The sequence below is a fragment of the Myotis myotis genome, unplaced genomic scaffold, assembly GCF_014108235.1.
Source record: "Myotis myotis isolate mMyoMyo1 unplaced genomic scaffold, mMyoMyo1.p scaffold_m19_p_10, whole genome shotgun sequence".
NCBI lineage: Eukaryota > Metazoa > Chordata > Mammalia > Chiroptera > Vespertilionidae > Myotis > Myotis myotis.
In genome coordinates, this window is record NW_023416314.1 from 42,838,059 (window position 1) to 42,849,649 (window position 11,591).

Sequence of the window (11,591 nt, forward strand, 5' to 3'; positions counted from 1 at the left end):
TAAACAAGAAATTTTTTCTAGATGTGGACAAAAGAGAGTAAATGATGTGCAAGATGTGGTAAGAAATAAATCTGGAAGGATTAGACAAAGTAAATGCTTATATTCTTAGCTTGGTGCTTGGAACATAGAATTCAAAACATGATTTTTTAATATAGAAAATGGCAGATGACAGAATAGATTATGTGCAATAGTATCCATTAAGATTCTCGCACACATTAATACCAATAAATATTTTTCTCAGACTAAAATGGATTACTCAGAGAAAGATCATCATTTTATGTGAATGAACCAAATACTTTATGTTATAGGACAGGTGCACTATCACCCTCTTTTATTTGCCAGGCAGAATGTCAACTTCCAACATTAGTGATGACAGTCTCCCAGCCATGCTTTTTCTGACGGGGATCCCAGGGCTGGAGTGGGCCCACATCTGGATTGCCATCCCCTTTTGTGCCATGTATTTGGTAGCACTGGCTGGGAATGCTGCCCTCATCTCGGTGATTGCCATGGACAATGTACTGCATGCACCCATGTACCTCTTCCTTTGCCTTCTCTCACTCACTGACCTGGCTCTCAGCTCCACCACAGTGCCCAAAATGCTGGCCATTTTGTGGTTCCATGCTGGTGAGATTTCCTTTGGTGGCTGCCTGGCCCAGATGTTCTGTGTCCATTCTATCTATGCTCTGGAGTCCTCGATTCTTCTTGCCATGGCCTTTGATCGATATGTGGCTATCTGCAACCCACTGAGATACACAGTCATCCTCAACCACACAGTCATAGGCAAAATTGGCCTTGTTGGGATATTTCGTAGTATAGCCATTGTGTCCCCCTTCATCTTTTTATTGAAACGCCTGCCCTACTGTCAGCACCGAGTCATGGAACACACATACTGTGAGCATATGGGCATTGCTCGGCTGGCCTGTGCCAACATCACTGTCAATATTGTCTATGGGCTGACTGTGGCCCTGCTGGCCATGGGCCTGGATTCTGTTCTCATTGGTATCTCCTATGGTTTTATACTCCGTGCTGTCTTTCGTCTTCCATCTCTTGATGCCCAGCACAAGGCACTGAGTACCTGTGGCTCCCATCTTGGAGTCATCCTGGTCTTCTACATTCCTGCCTTCTTCTCCTTCCTCACCCACCGTTTTGGCCAACACCGAGTCCCCAAGCATGTGCACATCTTTCTGGCTAATCTCTATGTGCTGGTGCCTCCTGTGCTCAACCCCGTCATCTATGGGGCTAGGACCAAGGAGATTCGGAGTCGACTTCTAAGACTGCTTCGCTTGAAGAAGATTTCAGTATGAATTCTGATAAAAGGTTTTAAATAAGAAGAATACATTTGTATGGTAGCTATCTAGATGCATTTACATGTGTGGAGACCTATGATATGAGAAGAATGTTTTTAAACACTGTTATTTAAATTTATACAAGTATGCTATGCTTTATTATATGTGCATGACCTAAAAAAGAAGAGAGAAGGCCAGGTGAGTTGGAGATATCAATAATCACAAAAAAAGTACCTTTTTTCTGAGGCTCCTTGAGCAATTCTGAATAGCCTAGAAAGGTGATTATATTTTTAATTGTCTCAAAGGTATCTATGAATTGCTAAAGAGGAAGTCAGTTGCTGTTTTGAAAGAAGTCTGGGTTTCATGGTGGGGCTATTCTACTGTGAGTTCAAGTAGAAAAAAAAAGAACATTTGAGGTAAATTGAAACTGAGTTTTAATATTTTGAGTGATTCAGCACACAAGGTCTAAAGTCAGAATGCCTGGATTTGAATCCTGGTTCTTTTACTTGTTTTGTGGCCTTGAGCATATTGTTAAATCTTTCTATGCCTCCGTTTGACAAACTGTTAAATGAAGGTTAATGACAATATCTCTTAATGTTGTGGTGAAGAATAAATAAATGGATGTAAAAAAAACTTACAATAGTGCTGAACATGTAACATGCTCAATAAAATAAATATAAGATGAGAAACTTATATAACCTTTCTAAATATTATTAGCCAAGTTATAATCACTGAAGGCTTTTTATATTATATCTCTTCACAAGCTCATTATTATAACTATATCCCAACTTCAAATATTTAGACAGTACTTGTGATAGGACTAGTACTCATTAAAACTGCATTTTTCTCTACTGATCTTCCATTTTGAGATCCCTTCCTTTTCAACCATGGAGTAATTTCTTATTAAGAACTCAAGGGAGATGGCTCAGGGTCCAAGTGCCTTTTAAAATATTTTTTATTGCTTGATAACCTCAATTCTAAAGTGTACAAGTCCACAAATATTTCTCCCAGTGGCTCAAAATTATGTTGTTATTTTCTGCATTTTAAATTAAGAGCCTACGGTTTAGAAAGGCTAACAGTCCGAAGGTTATGTATTTGTACTGACATCTCATATATTACCCAGTGTTTTATAATAGAAATATATGTGATGTGTTGATACAGATAAACTTGAACTTAAATCTGACTTTCTTATCTACTAGCAGGTGCATAAATTAGGTTATACCATTTAACCAACCCCAGCATTAGGAATGTGTTCATCATTGTGCCTGACATAAATTAAGCTCTCCATAAAAATTGGTGATAGTTGATAGTATTTGGTGGGGCTCAGTGTCTGTGTCAACCCATGAACCGGGAGGTCTTGGTTTTGGTTCCTGGTTGGGGCACATGCCCAGGTTGTGGTTTCAAATCCTTCCATGTTGGATATTCTGGTTTCTTTTTGCCTTGAGTCTAGCTCTTTCAGTGTTTGCTGAGGAGACTGAACTGGACTTTGATTCAGCCCTGGTGAGATCCTGAGCAATTAATTACCCTGCCGAGTTCTCCCCACTGTCATAGCCCATCCCCAGCACTAGAATTCACCCCCCCCCCAACTCCCGTCAGTCTACATGTATCTCTTACAACACATACACACACATACACACACACGCGCGCACACACACACGCATACACACATATACACACACACTTTCTTGTATATGTGCGATTTAAAAAGGAAAACAAATCCTTTCCTCTGAGCCCTGATGAAACTCTCCCTACTACCTCTTTCTGACTCCTCGACTGCCACATTATTTTATCTTATTTGTGCTTATTTGAAGTAAGCATGGGTAATTTTATCCTTGTGATTTGGATTATTCTCTGAGCTTTTCCTCTCTAAATGAGTTTCTAAACTCCTAAAGAATGGGAAACCTAAGTTGTTCCTTCCTCTGTGCCAGGGCCACACAGAAAACACTTCCTGCTCACTGACTTCATGGGAACAGATTGATCCTGGCTCTGGGACAGTGTAAAGCTAAGAACACAAACTCTGGAATCAAAGAGCTTGGGTTTATTTATCCCTGTCAACCACAAACTCTGTGACCTTGAGAAAATTACAAATCAAATAAGGCATGTTCCAGCTGCCTACACCGTAAGTCACCTCACTAATAGAGCAGAGGTTTACAGAAGATAATGGGTGGATTGGGAGAGTACTGATGGCTCAGTAAGATAGTGGGACCACAGAATTTAGAAGTTGTGGAGCTGAAGGAACCTAGGCCTCTGGTTCCCCCATCAATCTCAGAAGAGCAGGATCCTGGCACAGGAATATATAAAAGGAAGAGCCCTAGCTGAGAGGGAAGTTAAACATCTTTTCTGTAATACCAGGAGACTGGACCTAAAGACAGAGAAATATGGTCAAAGATTGGGTGGCTTCCAGAGGTTGTAAAGAGAGCCATGGCTTCCTGGAGGAGCAAAAGCCAGGACTTCTTCAGAGTCACTCAAGTTGGAGGTGGCTCACAGTGATGATGGTAATGGTGAGGAACTGGGTTGCCAACTGAGCAGGAGAAAAAAATACTGAAAAAAAAGCAATTTCCCCACTTCATTTTCAAATTTGCAAAATACTCTGAGATTAAGGATATGAGAAGATAAAGCCCAAACCCAAGACCATTTAACATGGTCATTTCCTCCCCCAAACAACATTCTCTTTGCCCACCTATCTCGAAATGGACATCACACATGTGATCCGAGCAATCTTTTTAATGTAGAACAGGCTTGGGGAGTGAGGGAAGGACTGTTCCCATGTGCACATGATCTGAATAGGAGGAATTCCCAAAATAAGCTACTTCCCCTCCCTTCCCCTTTTCCTTTCTCCACCTCCCTCTCCATGGGGTGGCATGGTGAGCATCAGCTGAAGGGACCTAGACCTCTGGTTCCCCCAGCAACCTCTCAATGGCAGCATGGATGTCTCCATCTGTGGCCATCAGGGCCTGCAGGTTGGCATCACGATTAGCAAAGCCCATGGCCTTCAGATGCTCCAGTTCTTGCTGGTACCTGCTTTCAGTGGGGAGGGTTGCGGATTGTGAGGATTGGGTAGATTGGGAGCAGGCATTGGCCAGTGCATGGAGAAGCTGGAGAACAGCCATAGTGGGGTGCACAGGGTCTGTTCTGTGACCCTGTCCTGCACCTCTCATTTCAGGGACTCCTGTAGCCCCATGGGGTCTACCAGGGCCCAGACTGGGCACCTCCCTAGACAGTATCTGCAGGCCCTTTTCTATCTGAATCAATGCTTGCAGTGCTCGTGGGTTGGTGAGGATGGGAAGTAGTGGTATATGATGTCGCAGAGGGCTGCCAGTGGCCAGCTGGCGTAGCAGAGCTGGATTTTGTTGAAGGACATGCATGGCTCTACGCAAAACAGAGGGTGAGGGTCTCAGCTGATTGGTTAGAGTGGCTTTCCCTGTGGGCTGCTGGCCATCCTGGGAGGAAATATCATGGCCTGAGTATGAGTCCTGCATACCGGCCCTATACCCTGAATTGGCCTGGGTGGAGGCCATGCCCCTGGCCTGGGCAACTACTCCTGCACTGACCTCCTGTGCCAATGGCCTGGCAGGCGCAGAGGCAATGGTGGTGTCAGTACTGCTGTGAGCATTGGCCTCCCCTCTGCAAAGTCCTGGACCTGTGTTTTGGCCTCTGGAAGCAACCAATGGGGCCAGAGTGAAGAGCATGAGCTGCTGGATGTCAGAGTAGACGGGACGCAGAGCATTATCACCACCTGACACTGCCTTCAAGGCCTCTAGTCCTTGCTTGTCTAGAGCTGGCTCGGGTTTCTGTACTGGCCTTGAGGATTCAGGAACATGGCTAGTATTGGCTGGTTTCTCACTTGCCAGGCCTTGAACCAGAGGGTCTTCCAAGAACTGCACCACAGGCTCAGGCGCAGCCAACAGGAGTTGAGCCAGCTGGCCAAAGAAGTCAGCCAGATCAGGTGAGCTCCGGGCTAGGCAGAGCAGCCTGGCCACCATTCCAGCACTCTCTGAGGTGGAGGGTTCAGAACCACGGGTACAGTTGCCGGTGGGGTCTGGCAGAGTTCCTGGACTGGACAGAGTTCCTTTCATACGGGTCCTCACCACCAAGTGGACTGTAGTTCCATCAAGGATGCCACGTTGGCTCAGAATATCTTGATCCCGAAGGATCTTTCCAGTGAAGATGAGCACCAGCCGGTCAATGTTGCAGTGAAGGCGCTTGGAGATCTGTTTCTTAAAGTGACGGACACTGCTATTTTCTGCCAGCATAAATTCCTGACAGTCCTGTGGGGTCTTGACAGACACTCTGATGATACGTGATGGCTCTCGACCAGACACCATGTGGCTGTCGCCTGCTTCTTCCCTAGCCTGTGCCATATTTCCTCGAGAGAAGATGCAGGGCTACTTGAAGACCTTGTAGAATCCTAGATGTAGCACTGAGAACACCTGGGGGCAGGGACCAGTAGATGTTCAGTGATGTCTTCTCACCCACGTCCTACAAACACCACCTCCCAGTTTACCCCTGCAGCCACCTGGCTCCCATAGGGGTGGCAGCTGCCCTTCTCCAGAGCCTCCAGAGCCAGCCTTAGGGGATATGATGTCAGTGATGAGGTCACAGTTGAGGCTTGAATGGGGGAAGGGCAGAAGTCTCTACCACCTGCCTTAGGTTGGCTCTCTTTATGATTTTGATAGGGGCAGAAATAGAATATTGGGGACCAGCTATAATTGTAAGAAATTGCTCTGTTAACTGTGATTGTTTTGTTCTGACTAAAGAAGGCATAGTCTAACTTGGCTGGGTGTGGTATGGGACCTGGGAGCTCACCTGGAAATGCAGCTCATCCTCCCCATCAGGGAGCTGCCTATTATCATGGAAAGATTAACAATCTTCTTGCAGAAACCAAAAATCCTGGCCCTTTGAAGACCCCAAGCCTTTGCATACCCGCAGCCTTTACAAATATCCAGACCGGTAAACTGCCCATTTGGCATACCCTTTGCCTACTTCCCCTTGTAATTCTTGTCTTCTACCCAATATAAGCAGCTAGCTTATTATGGTGGGGTGCAGAGCAGATTTTTATGGATGACCTGCTGCTCTCCCATACTGAAATCAGTACTGGAATAAACACTCATATGATTCAACTCTGTCTCTGCTTAATTGGCTCAAGTAGTAACAGCAGTGCGGACCCATTGATTGTCTGGTTACAATTTGAATTCAATAGCAATATGAAAAAAAGTAATGTTTCTTTTTAGAAACATGTTTTGCCCCAGCCTATTTTACTGTTGAAAACCATATTAATTGAGTTGGATCAACAAATATAGCTGAGTAGAAAAGGCAACTACAGAATCAGCTTAATAATACTGATTATAGTCACCTATCCTGACTAAATAACTATCCACTGACCATGAACTAGTCAAGACCACGGGTTCCCATTTCTATATGAACAGAATGAAGACATGTATAACTAGTCCATCCAGCCTTAATTGGGGTCTTGCAGGCAGCTTGCATTTTTGAGAACTACAAAGCTGAGTAACCCATCTATTGGGTTCTAAGAAAGACAGCATCACGTTCCCCAAGAACAAAAGATGAACTATGATTTCAACGCTCACAGGATCAAAACTGAAACAAGAAAAATTGGGAGAAAGTAACAGTTTGATTTCAAGTCTTTATGACTTGACAATTAGATTTAAGGTATATGTGAAGAGGAGATTTGTCACTGGGGAGGGTACATATTTTGGCTCTCAGAAAACAGGGATTCTCTCAGCACTGTTTTGACCACGCCAGGCAGGTGGGCCCTAGGGCAAAGTTTCTAATCCCTGCAGCAATTACATATTTTTTACTAGAAAACAGGCTGTTTAAGTGTTTGCCATTATAGTCAGAGCTGCCATCCCAGGGGAACCGCCTGGTATATCTTACTCCTCAAACCTTTGGAATCTTTGAAATGGGCACAATAACCTTTGGACTGGAGCACACACACACACACACACACACACACACACACACACACAAAACAGTGTCTTCCAAAGAAAAGCTAACAGGAAAGAAACACCCTGAAAATAGTACTGAAAATGAAAGGCATTCTTTGGAATTAGCACTTCCATGTATAGCTAAAGAATAGCTTATCTTAATTGTACCTATAGAAATTCCTTCCTTGACTTATTAACACCAACAGAAATTTATTCCTTTTATTCATGTAATTATTCCCTTTCCCTTTCTCATTAATATCCTGTCTTCACCTCCTAATGGATTAGAGCTCCCCAGAATTGCAATTCTTTTTTATCTTAAATAAACCCTTGTTGCCTCTCACTTTGGCCTTTTATTTTTAGGTTATTTTTATTTATTGATGTGGAACAAGCACATATTAGAATCCTTTGCTGTCATGATAAGTAAAATAATATATACCAATGAGCGAGCTCTTGACTCTCTCCTCACAAACCTATTTCTTCCATAGTCTTCTGTATCGAAGGTAAGTTCACAGCCAAGACAGTTAATGTTAGAAGAGAATCTCAAATTTGCCTTTCCGTCCAGTCCTGTTCCCTCTTTGAATAAGATGATCATTCAGCCCTGGCTGGTTTGGCTCAGTGGATAGAGCGTCGGCCTGCAGACTGAAGGGTCCAGGTTCGATTCCGGTCAAGGGCATGTACCTTGGTTGTGGGCACATCCCCAATAGGAGGTGTGTAGGAGGCAGCTGATTGATGTTTCTCTCTCATCGATGTTTCTAACTCCCTATCCCTCTCCCTTTCTCTCTGTAAAATATCAATAAAATATTTTTTTTAAAAGATGATCATTCAACCAGTTGTTCAGGCCCAAAACACAGGAATCATCCTTGATTGTTCTCTTTCCACATCTAATTTATCTGCAAACATTATGAGCTTTTTCTTCAAAATATATCATGAATCTGATTACCTCAATGCTTTCAATACTGCAATAGTCTGCCAGCTGGTGTCCCTGCCTCCTTTCTTGGTCCTCAGTTTTGTATTGGCCTCAACCTATCAATAACCAACATTGTGGCTGGATGGGCCCTGCGGTTCTTTTTTAAAAATATATTTTTATTTATTTCAGAGAGGGAGAGGGAGAGATAGAAACATTAATGATGAGAGCGTATCATTGATCAGCTGCCTCCTGCCCTCGCCCCACTGGGGATCGAGCCTGCAACCTGAGCATGTGCCCTTGACTGGAATCAAACCAAGGACCTTCCAGTCCACAGTCCAATGCTCTATCCACTGTGCCAAACTAGGTAGGGTGGGCCCTGTGGTTCTTATTATGTTTGCAATATGACCTCAGCAATAGCCTTCAGGAAACTTTGAAAGAGACAGATTTATTATTTACAAGTCCTGGAACTTACATGGCACCTTTGGGGCCACATAAAAAGATTAGCTAGAGAGAGAAAGAGAGAGAGAGAGAGAGAGAGAGAGAGAGAGAGAGAGAGAGAGAGAGAGAGAAAGAGAGACCTGGGTTTTGCTTTTATTGGGGTCAAGGATGGGGCATTCAGTGTTTTATGGGTTTACTCTTTATTGTGAATTTAAAACATCAGAGCAGGAATTTAAACCACAGTAAGAGAAAAAACACACTGACAAATATTCAGTTAATGGAAATCAACCATAATCTCTAAAACAAAGGATATCAGAGTGGAGGGGGTGTCCTGGCTCCTTATCTAGTCCTGTGGCTGGAAGTGTGTTTATTGGACACAGCAATCTTTGAAGTGGATGCCCCTTTGAAGTGGATGTTTGGGAAATAAAAGCTCAAGTCAGGCGCTTGCATTACAAATAAAGAAAAAAGCACTGTTGGGGCTACAAGTAGTGAATGTGATCTTTTAAAAATATAGCTCACTTCATCTCACCTCTTTACCCAAAACCATCCAAGATTTTCCTATTATATTTTAATTAAGTCTAAATGCCTTACCAAGACTAAAATGCCCTAACAATCTGGCCCATGCCAACCTCCCTGACCCCATCTCTGAGTATCTGCTCCCGTTGCAACAGACTGCTTGTATCCCTGGAACACCCCAGGCTAGTGCCTGCATTTTAATTGATGTCCCTTTGACCTGGGAACTCTGGCTCCTGACCTTCATTTAGATAACTGCCTTTGTTCATCACATCTCTGCTTAAATGGTGTTCTTCCTGATGACCAACCAAAGAGAGTCCACCTGTGGATCTCTGTTTCTTACTCTCCTTACTTTCTTCTTAACCTCTCCCTTTGCTTGAAATTATATTGTTTGCTTGGTGCCTGTCCCCTCTGTGTTGACTTTGTGAAGGCAGGACTGTGTGTCTAGAATGTCTCCCTTCTCTAGCACCTAGCACAGGGCGTTCAATTAATATTAGCTGAATAGATAAAACCTCAAGTCTCCCCTTAAGTTTGCACATCCAAACTTAACAGAAAGTTTTATAAATTATCTCTCCAAAATATATTTTCAGTTGTCCACTTCTTCATGGACATACACCCTTGTGGAAAAACCAAATCGCAGGGCAACACCATCTCTAGTTAGAATGACTGCACAGGTCTTCCAACTGAACTTGGCTTCCACCCTTGCTACTCTCTCATTCATGCTCCACATAAGTTAAAAATAAAATCCACACTTGTACATGGCAATAAAGCCCTGTGTGAACTTGCACTCCACTGTCTTTCCCACCTCACCTTGACACACTTTCTTTTTTTCTTTTCTTTTTTTTTGTTAATCTTCGCCTGAGGATATTTTTCCATTTATTTTTAGGGGAAGTGGAAGAGAGAGGGAAAGAGAGAGAAACATCGATGTGAAAGAAACATCAATTGGTTGCCTCCTGCAGGAGCCCTGACCAGGGCCCGAACCTGCAATGAGCCTGCAACCAAGGTACGTGCCCTTGAGCAGAACTGAACCTGGGACCCTTTGGTCCACAGCCCGATGCTCTATCCCAGTGATGGCGAACCTATGACACACGTGTCAGAGGTGACACGTGAACTCATTTTTTTGGTTGATTTTTCTTTGTTAAATGGCATTTAAATATATAAAATAAATATCAAAAATATAAATCTTTGTTTTACTATGGTTGCAAATATCAAAAAAATTCTATATGTGACATGGCACCAGAGTTAAGTTAGGGTTTTTCAAAATGCTGACACGCCAAGCTCAAAAGGTTTGCCATCACTGCTCTATCCACTGAGCCAAACCAGCCAGTGCAACACACTTTCCCTCTTATTCTTTACACTCTGGACACTGAGGGGAAGAAGTTTTTCACCCCAAAATGTATTTTTAAGGGTATTGATTATTTTAAGCTGGCTAATTGTAAGAAACAAAAGACTCAGAAAGAACTGAAGGAATTCCTGCTTGAAGAAACGAAGCTATCACCTTAACATAATATGAACTATGTGAGACAGCAAAGAATCACACAAAGTTGGTTGGACTTCATGTTCCAATGTTTGGGCCCAGCGAGACTTTGTTGACTATGCTTGTTCTTTCTCATCTGCCTGTGAGTTGTCGACTTTCCCTTGGAAATCCCAGACTTTTGCGTCCTTCTCCTTAGTTCAGAATGGCATATAAGCCTCAACTGCCCAATGTGTTTTCAGGCCCCTATTCTTAGGGAATCCCCATATGTACTTATGTGATAAATTTGGTCATTTTCTCCTATTAATCTGTCTCATGTTAATTTATTAGTCCAGCCAGAAGAGTTCAGAAAGGTAGAGGGAAAATTATTTGTTCCCATTGAAACACATTAACCTTTTTTTCCTTTTTCTCTTTTTCTTCCAATGTGTCAAACTCTATCCAAACTCAAGATCTTTTTTTATACTTTCCCATATGCTTGAAACATTCTTCACCCAGCTATTTGAGTGTCTGGCTTCCTCTTACCCTTCAAATTTTGGCATAAATACTCCCTCTAGAGAGATACACTCTGACCACCCCTCTAAAAATATATCCCCCTCCCCTAATATATACTAGAAACATATCTTGCTTATGTTCTGCATGAAATCTATTATAATTATAATTCAATTTTTATGTAATAGAAAGAGATATAGAAGAGTGTGGTCTCTAGAGACACTGGCTCAAATCCAAGCTCTGGTTCCGTCATTTACTAGCTGTGTAATCTAAGAATAGACACTTGACATTATTATTCTTTACTTTACTCATCTGTAAAATGTGTTTAATAATAGTACCTACCTGCCTACCTGGTGTGGCTCATTGGTGAGCATCAACCAATGAGCCAGGAGGTCAGGCTTTGATTTCAGATCAGGCACATGCCTGCATTGCTGCTTGATTCCCAGTAGGGGGCGTGAAGGAGGCAACTGACTACTGATTCTTTCTCATTATTGATGGCTCTCTCTCTCCCCCTCTCCCTATTGATATATATGTTATCA

At 42.9% G+C, this 11,591-nt stretch overlaps 2 protein-coding genes across 2 annotated transcripts; one reads left to right on the plus strand and one right to left on the minus strand.

Annotated features, from left to right (window-relative positions):
* Positions 1-338: 338 nt before the first annotated feature.
* Positions 339-1,304, plus strand: LOC118663125 (olfactory receptor 52D1). Its single transcript, XM_036322520.1, has one exon. The coding sequence runs from the start codon at positions 348-350 to the stop codon at positions 1,302-1,304; it is 957 nt and encodes a 318-aa protein (XP_036178413.1). The 5' UTR covers positions 339-347.
* Positions 1,305-4,171: 2,867 nt separating this feature from the next.
* LOC118664393 (ubiquilin-1-like) lies at positions 4,172-5,647 on the minus strand. The gene has a single exon (XM_036324449.1). The coding sequence runs from the start codon at positions 5,645-5,647 to the stop codon at positions 4,172-4,174; it is 1,476 nt and encodes a 491-aa protein (XP_036180342.1).
* Between the last annotated feature and the right edge of the window lie 5,944 nt (positions 5,648-11,591).